The 14,480-nt window shown below is 42.0% G+C and overlaps 4 protein-coding genes across 4 annotated transcripts; 3 read left to right on the top strand and 1 right to left on the bottom strand.

Moving 5' to 3' along the window:
* The first annotated feature begins 1,372 nt into the window (after positions 1-1,372).
* Positions 1,373-3,086, top strand: LOC120421865 (senecionine N-oxygenase-like). Its single transcript, XM_039585163.2, has 2 exons — positions 1,373-2,169; positions 2,226-3,086. The coding sequence occupies exons 1-2, from the start codon at positions 1,452-1,454 to the stop codon at positions 2,954-2,956; spliced, it is 1,449 nt and encodes a 482-aa protein (XP_039441097.1). The 5' UTR covers positions 1,373-1,451; the 3' UTR covers positions 2,957-3,086.
* Positions 3,087-3,099: 13 nt separating this feature from the next.
* Positions 3,100-4,763, top strand: LOC120421862 (senecionine N-oxygenase-like). The gene is made up of 2 exons (XM_039585161.2): positions 3,100-3,777; positions 3,835-4,763. Exons 1-2 carry the CDS (start codon positions 3,388-3,390, stop codon positions 4,726-4,728), a joined length of 1,284 nt encoding a protein of 427 aa, XP_039441095.1. The 5' UTR covers positions 3,100-3,387; the 3' UTR covers positions 4,729-4,763.
* Positions 4,754-6,108, bottom strand: LOC120421863 (uncharacterized). Its single transcript, XM_039585162.2, has one exon. The coding sequence runs from the start codon at positions 6,035-6,037 to the stop codon at positions 4,772-4,774; it is 1,266 nt and encodes a 421-aa protein (XP_039441096.1). The 5' UTR covers positions 6,038-6,108; the 3' UTR covers positions 4,754-4,771.
* A 239-nt stretch (positions 6,109-6,347) lies between these two features.
* Positions 6,348-7,946, top strand: LOC120421861 (senecionine N-oxygenase-like). Its single transcript, XM_039585160.2, has 2 exons — positions 6,348-6,507; positions 6,571-7,946. The coding sequence occupies exons 1-2, from the start codon at positions 6,505-6,507 to the stop codon at positions 7,873-7,875; spliced, it is 1,308 nt and encodes a 435-aa protein (XP_039441094.1). The 5' UTR covers positions 6,348-6,504; the 3' UTR covers positions 7,876-7,946.
* Positions 7,947-14,480: the final 6,534 nt, after the last annotated feature.

Below are 14,480 nucleotides of genomic sequence, written 5' to 3'. Positions count from 1 at the left end.
GTGTCTTCGAACCCCCCCCCCCCCCCTACTTTTATGTAAAAAAATTAAAATTAGGCATGTAATTTAAAATTTACAAGTATTTGTTTTCACAAAAACTCTAATATGATAAATAAATCATAGGGAAATATACCCATTTTAAGCCTAATAAGCGATCATGTTTGAATAATGCTTGATAATCTGGAGTGTCCCTTGAAATTTACTAAAACCAAGTACACCAACGAGTAGAGCAACTTTTTGTGAACATTTATGTTTATTTTCACTTTTACTAAAAGTTGTTCTATTTCTTTTATAAGCATTTCAAAAAAATATTTCTCAAATGTATTCTAATCAGACGAGAATACTGTGGGCCACGCATCACTGGCTCACTCCAACAGGCGCTGCTGGTGGTGTTGGTGGCCACCATTTGTTCTTTATTTGCCTTCGCTTATCGCTTGATTTTCTTCAGCCTCCGATTGGAATGGGTCGTCAAAAGTCAAACGTCAAAAGACTTGGCGCGTTTGTTTTTTTGATGGCGATTGCTAATTATTTACATGTTTCGGGATTATTTTTCAAGTGAGTGTCTAACTAATGTTCAAAAGAACATGTTGTCGGTAGTTGGAAGCAATTTCATATCATAAGTGTTTTGAAAACGTTAGCGCAAGTAAAACGATATTCATGGCTACTTTCGTTAAGCAGTTAAGCAGCATGGTCTCGCAAAATAGAAATTATGATCAAAAGTGCACTAAGTGTGATCTTTTTGGCCAGTAAATGGCATACATTTGCGTGCTTACTCCAGGCGGTGCTGTGGCCGGTAAGCTTATAGCCTAAATTGTATTTTTGAAGATTTAGTCGAGCATAAAACTCTCCATATGACGAAGATAGGTGTTTGATTAGAAAAATCGATATATATCCTACCCCATTCGATTTTTAAAATATATTTATTATATTTTAATGCCCCAAAAGTACCAAATATTGAGCTAGAGAGATGGACGAATGATTTTTGAAATATCAACATTTTAGGAAAAAGAGATATTTAAGTGTAGTTGAGTTTAGTTTTTTTTAGTTTTGAAAAATAAAAAAAAAACACTTGCAAAATCTCCCAAAGCTTTATTTTGTTTTTGCAAGAATTGATTTGCAATCAAGGGGCTGGAAACCCGAATATTACTTAGGAATACTGAGTATACTAACGGGGGCTAACTAAGGGTAGATCTGTGTCTATTCTGTGGAGATCATTCAAAAATCTCCATGATCGAATGTAGCAAGAATTATCAAAATCTGATCTCGTATGAGATCATGGTCAGTTATGGGTACAAATACCCCAGATAGTTCCTCATTCTCTCAAACGATTCTAGAGGCGCGATCCCGCGCTGCAACACACAAAGCCCGCGTTGATCGCCGCCGACCGTTTCAGAGCGAGAGCCTTGTCCTGTTTACGCGATCGATCGTTAACACTATTCGCTGCGAACACAGATATGGAGGGGGACTGTCCTTCCTGTTGTGTTGCACTTTCATGCACTTGGGCGGATGATAAGAGGTGCGCGCGCGCGCAACACAATGAGTATAAATTACTGGTTCGGATGCAGGACTCGATCGGAGGTTTAGTTGAGGGTAGGTCGTGGTTAGTTATGGATCGCGGACGGTTGAGATTCTGCGTGATTGGCGCTGGTACGGCCGGGATCGCGACGGCGAGGCGAGTTTTGGAGATTGAGGGAGCTGAGGTGGTGATCTTTGAGAGGGCGGAGCAGGTCGGGGGAACGTGGAACTACACGGATCGGGTTGGGAAGGATCGGTATGGGCTGGACATCCATACTAGCATGTACCGGGGGTTGCGGACGAACCTACCGAAGGAGGTTATGGGCTTTCCGGATTTTCCGATACCTGAGCAAGCGCAGTCGTACATTCCGTCGGAGGACATTTTGAGCTTTTTGAAGCTGTACGCGGATACGTTTGGGGTAACGGAGTTGGTGCGGTTTGAACACCACGTGGAGCTGGTGGATCGAGTCGAGGGAGAGTGGAAAGTGCGGGTGAAGAATTTGCCCAGTGGGGAGGTTATGAACTATTGGTTTGACTTTGTGTTTGTGTGTAACGGGCATTATCACACACCGGCGATGCCGAGTTATCCCAATAAGGAAGTGTTCAAGGGACTGCAGCTACACAGCCACGATTACCGAAGTTCGGAAAAATTTAAAGGTAAGCATCGGAGGTGATACGATCTTAAGCGATTCTAAGAATTTCTTCTTTGACAGACGAGTCCGTGCTTGTGGTTGGATCCGGACCATCCGGGATGGATCTAGCACTGGAGATATCCAAACACGCAGCCCGTGTTACCATGAGTCACCATACCAAGGAACCGTTCAAGACGATCTTCCCCGCGAATCTAACTCAGAAACCAGATGTCCAAGAACTTACTTCCACTGGAGCACGCTTCGCGGACGGTTCCGAAGATCACTTCACCGTCATCCTCTACTGCACCGGCTATCGGTACAGCTTCCCGTTCCTCGGCTCCAGCTGCGGCATCACCGTCCAGGACAACTACGTCCAGCCGCTGTACAAACACTGCGTCAACATCAACCAGCCGTCGATGGCCTTCATCGGACTACCGTACTACGTGTGCGCCGGCCAGATGTTCGACCTTCAGGCCCGGTTCTGTCTGCGGTACTACTCGGGACAGCTGGATCTTCCCGGGGCGGAAGCGATGCGCGAGGATACGCGCCTTCGGATGGAGCAACGGTGGAGCTGCGGATTCCGGACGCGGCAAGCGCACATGATGGGACCGGCGCAGGGCGAATACTACGAGGACTTGCAGCGAACGGCGGGGCTGCCGGATGGGATCAAGCCGGTGATGACCAAGCTGCACAACGAAAGCAGTCAGCGATTTAATGATGATCTGCTGGGTTTTCGGCGGGATGTGTTTCGGATCGTGGACGACGAGCACTTTGAGGAGGTTGTTGAGGTTGGCGAGGATAGAGAGATGTAACTGGAGAATTTCGGTCTTTTTTTTACTGATATAGAAAGAAATCCCTCGAACAAAAAGTCCCAATTTCCTTCTGAGCATGTGATTCAGTAGCTTACGTCTTCGACGTAATCGAACCTTGCGTGTGTACAAAGATAAGAGAAAATTGGAAGGGGAATCCGGCGCCGGAAGCAGAGAGTCACCTGATATCTTAATTGAACTGGATTTTGGAATATCTAAGGGCATGCCCAAACCATGAATAACTAATTGCCATCGAAGTGAAAGTTATCAAGATACAACTTTTATGGTGAAGGTCATCGCGGTAGCAGCTAACGCTTAATCCAGATCATCCCAATAAGCTTGGTGATAAAATCGAATGATAAGAGTGGTTAGACCAGACAGTTATCCAGTCAGTTCAGTTTGAGCGGTTGACCCAGGCGGACACGAACCCAACCATGCCCAACCCTTCGTACTGCATCATCGGGGCCGGACTTGTCGGGCTGAACGCGGCCCGGTACGCCCAGGAATCCGGCGGCCACGTAACGGTGTTCGAGCAAACCGACAAGGTCGGCGGTACCTGGGTGTACACCGATGAGGTGGGCAAGGATAAGTATGGTTTGGACATTCACACTAGCATGTATCAGGGTTTGAAAACGAATCTTCCCAAGGAGTTGATGGGTTTTCCGGATTTTCCCATCGGCGAGCAGGAGGAATCGTTCGTGACGGCGGCCGAAGTGCTGCAGTTTATCGTGAACTTCACGGATAAGTTCGAGCTGTGGAGCTGCATCAAGTTTGAGGATCACGTGGTGCGTGTTACGCGACTCATGGACAGTGACAAGTGGGAGGTAATGAAGATTCGGTTTGGTCGAGAAATCCTAATCTTAAGAACATTCATTCCGTAGGTTATCGTGAAGAATCTACCCAGCAATACCTATGAAACGTACCAATTCGACTTCGTCCTAATCTGTAACGGACACTTCTTCAAGCCGTTCATACCGGAAATCGCTGGGTCGGACCTGTTCAAGGGTCGTCGAATGCACAGCCACGACTACCGGTGTCCGGAACCGTTTCGCGGCAAGAACGTGGTCGTCATCGGTGGAAGTCACAGCGGAGTGGACGTAGCAATAGCTTCGGCACCGGTTGCCAACCGGACTGTACTAAGCCATCGTCATACCAGCCAGCTGAACATCTTCAACGACAAAGTGATTCAAGTGTCCGAGATCGCCCGAATCCGTGAGAATGAGATCGACTTTGTAGATGGTTCGAAGCATCCGTGCGATGTCCTGGTCTTCTGTACCGGTTACCAGACGTGCTTCCCGTTCCTCAGCGTAGACTCGGGGATCCACGTGGAGGAGAATCATGTCAAGCCGCTGTACAAGCACTGCATCAACATTCGCTACCCTTCGATGGCCTTCCTGGGGCTTCCGTTCCATTCGTGTTTCACGCTGATGGTTGATTTGCAGAGCAGGTTCTGCATCAAGTTCTTCAGCGGAGCCAAGGAACTTCCCTCGCAGGAGGAGATGTGGGCGGACAATAGGAGGGATGAGGAGGAACGCGCTGCTCGGGGACTGCTTGGGAAGGCAGCTCACATGCTGGACGGTGATCTTCAGCAGCGGTACTATGACGAGTTGGCACGGGTTGCGGATATCGAACCGTTGAAGCCGGTCCTAACCAAGCTGTACGATGCGTGCATCACGGAGAAGCGAAACAACATGCTGACCTATCGAAGCAACGTGTACCGCATCGTTGACGACGAAAATTTTGTCAAGATTCGTGGAAGTGGAGTCAGTAATTGAACGAAAACAGTAGAATAAAAGACTTTTATTTCAAAGCGTTTATTTAATCCTCCCCAACAACCTCAAACTCATCATCCCGATAGTTCTGAACGTCCAGCATCCTTCGTCTCATACACTCGGTAAACATCTTCTCCACGGTCGCCTCGAGCGGCACAATACCAGCTGTCCGGGCAAGATCCTCGTAGTACTTGAACTGCATATCGTCTACCAGCTTGTGCATCCACTTCTTCGGAAGTCCGCGCCGTTTACGTTCCTCCAGGTCGGCCTCGGTATCCGCTAGCATGTCGCTTCGCGACGGTAGCGATCTCGACCCGGTGAAGTATTGGATGCAGAACCGTGCTTGCAGATCCATCATCTGCGTTGGACAGCAATAGAACGGAACTCCGATCAGCGCCATCGACGGATGGTTAATGTTGATTACATGTTTGTACAGTGGCGTTACGTGGTTGTCCTCGACGGTGATGCCGCAATCCACGCTCAGAAAGGGATACGTGAAGCGATAGCCGGTGCAGTAGATGATCACGGAGCAGTTGATCGCGGTACCATCAACGAATTCTACACCGGTTGGGGTAAGTTTCGAGATTGTAGGCTTTGTGACGAGTGTCGGAAGATTCCCAAAGTTGACTTTGTTCGGATCATGATGACTAACGGTTAGCGATCGCGCTACCTTGGCGGTAGCGATCGCGATGTCCGAAGCACTGTAGCCTGCTCCTACCAGGAGGACATCCTGATCTTCAAAGCGATCCGCGCAGCGGTAGTCGTGACTGTGAATCTGAATCCCAACGAAGACATCTCTTCCCGGATACTCCGGTACCATCGGACACGAGTAATGCCCATTGCAGACCATTACAAAGTCAAACTGCAACGTTTCGCAGCGATTCTCGCGCAAATCTCGCACGATAACTTCCCACCTTCGGCTGGCACCTTCGCCAAACAGTGGAACAATCCTTATCACCTGATGTTCAAACTTAATCCACCGGCTCAGCCGATGTTGCTCTGCGTAGCCTTCCAACCAACTCAACACCTCCTCCTGTCCCGGATAGGTCCGGTCCGACACCAGCTCCGAGTCCCAATAGCCCATGGTCTGCTTGGGAATGTTAGTCCGCAGATCGCGGTACATGCTCGAGTGCACCGGCAGTCCGTACCGATCGTGGCCCGTTTCGTCCGTGTAGACCCAGGTACCGCCGACGCTGGCAGTCTGCTCAAACACGGTCACGTGCGCTCCGGTGTCCGCCGCGTGCCTCGCGCAGCTCAGTCCACCGGCGCCGGCTCCAACGATGCAGTAGCGTTTGGTAGTGCTTTGGGCCATGGTTGACGACTGACTGCGGCGATGAGGCGAGCTTTGTCGGGTTGGTTGTTTGGTTTGTTGATAAGGAAGAGTTACGACCAGGGATGCCCAGAATCTACTAGGGAAGCATTTACAAGACTCTTTAAGGTGAATCGGGAAGGCAGCGCCATATTGACACCACGACTCGAATTTATGGAAATGCCGGTAAATGCCGCAACAGACGAATTAAGTTGAACAGAAGGTGTCCAAGAACGAGCGTCCCGTTTCACCTTAAATTGACAGTCATGTACCAAATCTAGCGCACCGCAGTGTGCTGTGTGCATGTTCTGAACAACCAATACATGCAGATGCTCTCAGCTGTTGCTCCCCCTTTCTCTCTGTTGACTTCTCTCTTATGTTTGTGATGATGACTTTCAGTCGACAGTCAGCAGTGGTTCGTTGAGCCGGTCGGTAATGTGTGAACAACGCAGCTGATAAAAAATCGTACAATGGTAAGGTCAACAGTGTTAATTGAACAAGATTTGCGTGTGCTAAACAGCTAACTAATCTTCCAGAGTCGCCCAAAATCGGGACGGTATTGCGTAATTGGAGCCGGTGCGGCCGGATTGGCCGCGGCCAAGTCGATCCTGGATGTTGGATGTGACCAGCTGGTGGTGTACGAGCAGACGGACCAGGTCGGCGGAACCTGGGTGTACACGGACACCGTCGGAAGCGATCACCATGGACTACCGATCCACGGCAGCATGTACAGCGGACTGTGGACGAATCTTCCGAAGGAGGTCATGGGATTTCCGGGGTACGAGATGCCAACTCAGCGCAGGTCCTACATCCACTCGAGTGAAGTGCTCGAGTTTATGAAGAGTTATGCGGGAAATTATCATGTTGTTGATTACGTCAAGTTTGAACATCTGGTGGAGCAGGTCAAACCGGTAGGCGAAGGAAAGTGGGAGGTGATCGTGAAAGATCTCAAGAACAACGAATCTACAACAAACACTTTTGACTACGTCCTAGTCTGTAATGGTCACTACTTCGATCCAGCCATCCCAAACTTCCCTGGAAAGGACGTTTTCAAAGGAGCTCAACTGCACAGCCACGAATACCGCAAGCCGGACATCTTCCGCGATCGCTCCGTGCTCATAGTGGGATCAGGTCCCAGTGGAAAGGACTTGACGATCGCCGCATCCCGCCAAGCTCAAACAGTCTTCTTCAGTCATCACGTTCATGAAAAGCTAAAGAATGTCGCCTTCCCCTCCAACGTGGTCCACGTTCAGGACATCGCCAAGTTACACGAATCCGAGGTAGAATTCATCGACGGAACTCGACACGCGATCGACCTGATCCTCTACTGCACCGGCTACCGGTACAGCTTCCCCTTCCTACACCGAGACTGCGCGATCGAAGTCGCCGACAACTGGGTTAACCCCCTGTACAAACACATCCTGAACATCAACCATCCGACGATGGCCTTCATCGGGATTCCGTACCGCGTCTGCACGACCATCATGTTCGACCTGCAGTCTCGCTTCGCGGTCAAATACTACTCCGGAGGAAAGTCGCTCCCATCAAAGGAGGAAATGCTTGCCGATCTGCAAGCGGATACCGAGAATCGTCAAAAGCGAGGGTTGAGCTCGCGACAGGCGCACATGATGGGCGGCGAGGTTCAGGCGGTGTACTACGAGGATGTGGCCAGGACGGCGGACGTGACGCCGGTTCCGCCGATCATGGCTCGGATGCATATGCACAGTGAGCGCAGGAGGAACGAGGATTTGCTAAAGTATCGGAACGATGTGTTTAGGGTGCTGGATGATAACAACTTCGAGGTGGAGTATGACGAATCGTTGGATAATCGTGGGGAATGATGTTGTTGGAATGTTTTGATGGATACATGGGAACAAATAAATGAGAATGAAACTATTTTATTAAAAAGTTATGGCAAAATCTCTTTATTTCGTTTAAATTTCCTTTGAAAAATTAAGGGCCACAAAAAGGGTTGCAAAAAAAAAAAATGATTTCTATCGAAAAAGCTTTTGCAATCAATTTCTTTTTCAGCATTGTGCAAAAAATTTGAAATGCAACTTCCAGATTTTTTTGCAGCGTTTAGGAGGTAATTCTGAGCAACTTTTGTTCAACGAAAAACTTTACTTCTCTTGTTATTTTTTCTTGTTTATTTTTTAGTTTTTCAATCTGCATTATTTTTTTTATGTTTATTTATATTCCACCACCTTTTTTTTATTACCTTTTGCCTTTTAAGTTTTTTTTTTTCAAATAATTTCACAGTCACTTTTTAAATTTTTGGTCGTTTTGGCATTTTTTGCTATATGAGCAATTCTCTACAAAACCGGCCGATTTCGACCACTTTTATTTTTTGTATTTTTTGATTTGGCTCAAACTTTGTGGGGGCCTTCCCTATGACCAAAGAAGCCATTTTGCATCATTAGTTTGTCCATATAAATTTCTATACAAATTTGGCAGCTGTTCATACAAAAATGGTACGTAAATATTCGAAAATCTGTAACTTTTGAAGGAATTTTTTGATCAATTTGGTGTCTTCGGCAAAGTTGTAGGTATTGTTAAGGACTATTTAGAAAAAAATAGGTACACGGAAAAAAAAATTCCCGATTTTTTTATTAACTTTTTTTTTACAAAAACTCAAATTCCCAAAATATACGTATTTTTTGATTTTCGAGATTTTTTGATATGTTTTAGGGGACAAAAATCCGCAACTTTTGAGCCATGGAAAAACTTGTGATTTTTGGAAAAAATCGAAATTTCATACATAAAATTTTTTTGACCTCATTTTTTAATGCAAAATTGAATTTGCAATCGAAAATTACTTTACAGATTTTTTGATAAAGGGCCCCGTTTTCAAGATATAGCCACCGAAAGTTTGATTTCAGCGAAATATTTGCAGTTTTTCGATTTTTAAAAATAGTGACTATGAGTGACCATTTCTAAAAATATTTTTTTTGAAAAGTTCAGAAAATTTGCTATAAAATTGTCTAAGAGACACCGAAGATTGGACCTCTGATTGTTGAGATACAGCGGCTTAAAGAAAAAGAAACACGAAAATTGAAGTTTTCTAAGTCTCACCCAAACAGCCCACGATTTTCTAATGACGATATCTCAGCAACTAATGGTTCAATTTTCAATGTTAATACATAAAACATTCGTGAAATTTTCCGATCTTTTCGAAAAAAATGTTTTGAAAAAAATTAAATCAAGACTAACATTTTAAAAGGGCCAAACATTGAATATTATGCCCATTTGAAATGTACGTCTTGATTTAAAAATTTTCAAAATATTTTTTTCGAAAAGATCGGAAAATTTCACGAATGTTTCATGTATTAACATTGAAAATTGAACCATTCATTGCTGAGATATCGTCATAAGAAAATCGTGGGCTGTTTGGGTGAGACTTAGAAAACTTCAATTTTCGTGTTTCTTTTTCTTTAAGCCGCTGTATCTCAACAACCAGAGGTCCAATCTTCGATGTCTCTTAGACAATTTTATAGCAAATTTTCTGAACTTTTCAAAAAAAAATATTTTTAGGGATGGTCACTCATGGTCACTATTTTTAAAAATCGAAAAACTGCAAATATTTCGCTGAAATCAAACTTTCGGTGGCTATATCTTGAAAACGGGGCCCTTTATCAAAAAATCTGCAAAGTAATTTTCGATTGCAAATTCAATTTTGCATAAAGAAATGAGGTCAAAAAAGTTTTATGTATGAAATTTAGATTTTTTCCAAAAATCACCAGTTTTTCAAAAAATCATAACTCGGCGGCAGATTTTTTGACCATGTTTCTCTATAGCTCAAAAGTTGCGGATTTTTGTCCCTTAAAACATATCAAAAAATCTCGAAAATCAAAAAATACGTATTTTGGAAATTTGAGTTTTTGTGAAAAAAAAGTTAATAAAAAAATCGGGAAATTTTTTTTCCGTGTACCTATTTTTTTCTAAATAGTCCTTAACAATACCTACAACTTTGCCGAAGACACCAAATTGATCAAAAAATTCCTTCAAAAGTTACAGATTTTCGAATATTTACGTACCATTTTTGTATGAACAGCTGCCAAATTTGTATGGAAATTTATATGGACAAACTAATGATGCAAAATGGCTTCTTTGGTCATAGGGAAGGCCCCCACAAAGTTTGAGCCAAATCAAAAAATACAAATAAAATCCATTTCCGGTTTTGGTAGAGAATTGCTCATATATTGATTATCTTTTAATTCGTAAAAAATGCGTGCATCATAGTTTGAGACATTATAAAAATTTATGCATACTTATTTTATTTGTAGAATATAAAATGTTAGTTAAAAATACAGCCAAAGTTGACCCTTAAAAAATAATTTTGAGGCAAAGTTACATAGAACAAGTCAAACTTCTCCAAAACCTGAAATTTATTGAAATTTTAAAAGTTCTACTTTCTAATGCTTTTTGAAAATCAAAAACGCCAAGAAGCGGGGTTGCAGGGTGACCACTCAAATTCCATATTTAAATTCCCAACTTTTCCACAACCTCAGATAACCAATATTTATCTAAAGAATGATTGCAAACCAAAATTCATTATCAATAAGTAAATTTCAACCATCGAACTTCTGATTATTTTGTTTCAGAGAGAAAACAAAAACAATCAGTTTTTAAAGAATTTCTGAAAACTCTTAGCTCCAGTGCTACAGCCAAACTTGGGTAATGGTTTTGATTTTTTTCGGAAAAAGTGAAAGATAACTAAATTTAAAATTTTATTTCTAATTTTATGTATTTGTTTATCAAAGAACGCTTCAAACATGATTATAGTACTAGAAGAATTTTAAAATAGGTATATAGGAATTCCGTTAATAGTAGTTTATGCAGCAAGTTGCAAAAAGAGGATTTTTTCAGCACGAGTCTTACATTTATCCAACGAGGTTCACCGAGTTGGATAAATACGAAGAGTGCTGAAAAAATCAAGTTTTGCAACGAGTTCCATACAACATTTCTTGCAATTCCAAAAAACACTCACTGAGTGAAATTTTGTATCAAATTTTCATGTATTTTGTCAATAAATCGTTTAAATCAAAAAATGTTGAAAATTATTACTTTTCGAAACAAGTGCTGAAAAGTTCAACTTTTCGGCACCCATTTGAGTGCTGAAAAGTAGAACTTTTCAGCATTTATTTTGAAAAGTGTTGCTATTTGATTCTGTTATTATTGGTACAGAAAAGTAGGCTATTTCGTCGTTCAAGAATGACAGGAAAAGTAAGTAGTTTCACGACGGAATTGCAAAAATGTAGTACAGAGTTTCTTGTTTAATTTTGTAAAATTTCATATCTACATTTTTGAATCAATGCACAGTGGGCGAAATGGAATCCAAAATCGGACTTAATTGAAGGCGGCTGGTTCCCTGGTATGAAAAATAGTGTTTCTTATGTAAAAAAAATCCGGGAAATCGATTGGTGATGGTTTCATCCGCCGCACGAAACGGCAAAGGGTCCATTTTGCACCAATTGCCCATTTGTTACATTTTTGCCTTTCTTACTAAAGAAAGGTATAGGTTTTACTTTAAGCCAGGACGTCATTTCCATCTTCGTAAATATGTCGATTCAGCATGAATTTTAATCGGAAAAATCGTCAAAAAATCACACTGCATCGATTTTCGACGCTCTATCGATTCACCTTGACAGAACTTGTCTATCTCCAACCCTCGAATTTTGAGAAAATAAATTCCGTGGAGGTCGAGTGATGTTCGTATGTGGTAAAATTTTGCTAAATTTTGTGTCGCGCCGTTCTCAGCTCCCATATATCCGATTTCGATTCTTCTAAATGCAGATGAAAGCTAGTGTGCTGAACCTGGGCGAGTTGCCGCGCAAATTTCGAAATATCCATCTGTTTTCGGATGCGGCCAGACTTTTCAACAAAATACACAATTTTCAAATGAAAATATGGTAAAATTTTTTCATTTTCATATCTTTTATTTATCTCAAAAATTGCATTTTTCGAGCCCTACAACCTCCCAAATTTTCATCCAGATTCATAATATGGTTCTGGAGTTAGAGCCGTTTGATTGACCTACCATAAGAAAAAAAATCCCTAAAAAAAGGTAAAAGCCCACCTGGTGACCTTCGCCAACATTTTTCATTTCTGATTTTATTCAAATTTTTTTGCTACATTCATAGTACAGACCATGAGTGAGCATCTGAAACAAATTCGACATCGATCGGCAATCCCGAACAATTTTTAGAACGATTTACTTTTTGCCTTTCTTACTAAAGAAAGGTATAGGTTTTACTTTAAGCCAGGACGTCATTTCCATCTTCGTAAATATGTCGATTCAGCATGAATTTTAATCGGAAAAATCGTCAAAAAATCACACTGCATCGATTTTCGACGCTCTATCGATTCACCTTGACAGAACTTGTCTATCTCCAACCCTCGAATTTTGAGAAAATAAATTCCGTGGAGGTCGAGTGATGTTCGTATGTGGTAAAATTTTGCTAAATTTTGTGTCGCGCCGTTCTCAGCTCCCATATATCCGATTTCGATTCTTCTAAATGCAGATGAAAGCTAGTGTGCTGAACCTGGGCGAGTTGCCGCGCAAATTTCGAAATATCCATCTGTTTTCGGATGCGGCCAGACTTTTCAACAAAATACACAATTTTCAAATGAAAATATGGTAAAATTTTTTCATTTTCATATCTTTTATTTATCTCAAAAATTGCATTTTTCGAGCCCTACAACCTCCCAAATTTTCATCCAGATTCATAATATGGTTCTGGAGTTAGAGCCGTTTGATTGACCTACCATAAGAAAAAAAATCCCTAAAAAAAGGTAAAAGCCCACCTGGTGACCTTCGCCAACATTTTTCATTTCTGATTTTATTCAAATTTTTTTGCTACATTCATAGTACAGACCATGAGTGAGCATCTGAAACAAATTCGACATCGATCGGCAATCCCGAACAATTTTTAGAACGATTTACTTTTTGCCTTTCTTACTAAAGAAAGGTATAGGTTTTACTTTAAGCCAGGACGTCATTTCCATCTTCGTAAATATGTCGATTCAGCATGAATTTTAATCGGAAAAATCGTCAAAAAATCACACTGCATCGATTTTCGACGCTCTATCGATTCACCTTGACAGAACTTGTCTATCTCCAACCCTCGAATTTTGAGAAAATAAATTCCGTGGAGGTCGAGTGATGTTCGTATGTGGTAAAATTTTGCTAAATTTTGTGTCGCGCCGTTCTCAGCTCCCATATATCCGATTTCGATTCTTCTAAATGCAGATGAAAGCTAGTGTGCTGAACCTGGGCGAGTTGCCGCGCAAATTTCGAAATATCCATCTGTTTTCGGATGCGGCCAGACTTTTCAACAAAATACACAATTTTCAAATGAAAATATGGTAAAATTTTTTCATTTTCATATCTTTTATTTATCTCAAAAATTGCATTTTTCGAGCCCTACAACCTCCCAAATTTTCATCCAGATTCATAATATGGTTCTGGAGTTAGAGCCGTTTGATTGACCTACCATAAGAAAAAAAATCCCTAAAAAAAGGTAAAAGCCCACCTGGTGACCTTCGCCAACATTTTTCATTTCTGATTTTATTCAAATTTTTTTGCTACATTCATAGTACAGACCATGAGTGAGCATCTGAAACAAATTCGACATCGATCGGCAATCCCGAACAATTTTTAGAACGATTTACTTTTTGCCTTTCTTACTAAAGAAAGGTATAGGTTTTACTTTAAGCCAGGACGTCATTTCCATCTTCGTAAATATGTCGATTCAGCATGAATTTTAATCGGAAAAATCGTCAAAAAATCACACTGCATCGATTTTCGACGCTCTATCGATTCACCTTGACAGAACTTGTCTATCTCCAACCCTCGAATTTTGAGAAAATAAATTCCGTGGAGGTCGAGTGATGTTCGTATGTGGTAAAATTTTGCTAAATTTTGTGTCGCGCCGTTCTCAGCTCCCATATATCCGATTTCGATTCTTCTAAATGCAGATGAAAGCTAGTGTGCTGAACCTGGGCGAGTTGCCGCGCAAATTTCGAAATATCCATCTGTTTTCGGATGCGGCCAGACTTTTCAACAAAATACACAATTTTCAAATGAAAATATGGTAAAATTTTTTCATTTTCATATCTTTTATTTATCTCAAAAATTGCATTTTTCGAGCCCTACAACCTCCCAAATTTTCATCCAGATTCATAATATGGTTCTGGAGTTAGAGCCGTTTGATTGACCTACCATAAGAAAAAAAATCCCTAAAAAAAGGTAAAAGCCCACCTGGTGACCTTCGCCAACATTTTTCATTTCTGATTTTATTCAAATTTTTTTGCTACATTCATAGTACAGACCATGAGTGAGCATCTGAAACAAATTCGACATCGATCGGCAATCCCGAACAATTTTTAGAACGATTTACTTTTTGCCTTTCTTACTAAAGAAAGGTATAGGTTTTACTTTAAGCCA

Source organism: Culex pipiens, chromosome 2, assembly GCF_016801865.2.
Source record: "Culex pipiens pallens isolate TS chromosome 2, TS_CPP_V2, whole genome shotgun sequence".
Taxonomy (NCBI): Eukaryota; Metazoa; Arthropoda; class Insecta; order Diptera; family Culicidae; genus Culex; species Culex pipiens.
The sequence above is the reverse complement of the archived record's forward strand: the minus strand, read 5'-3'. Positions and strand labels throughout refer to the sequence as shown.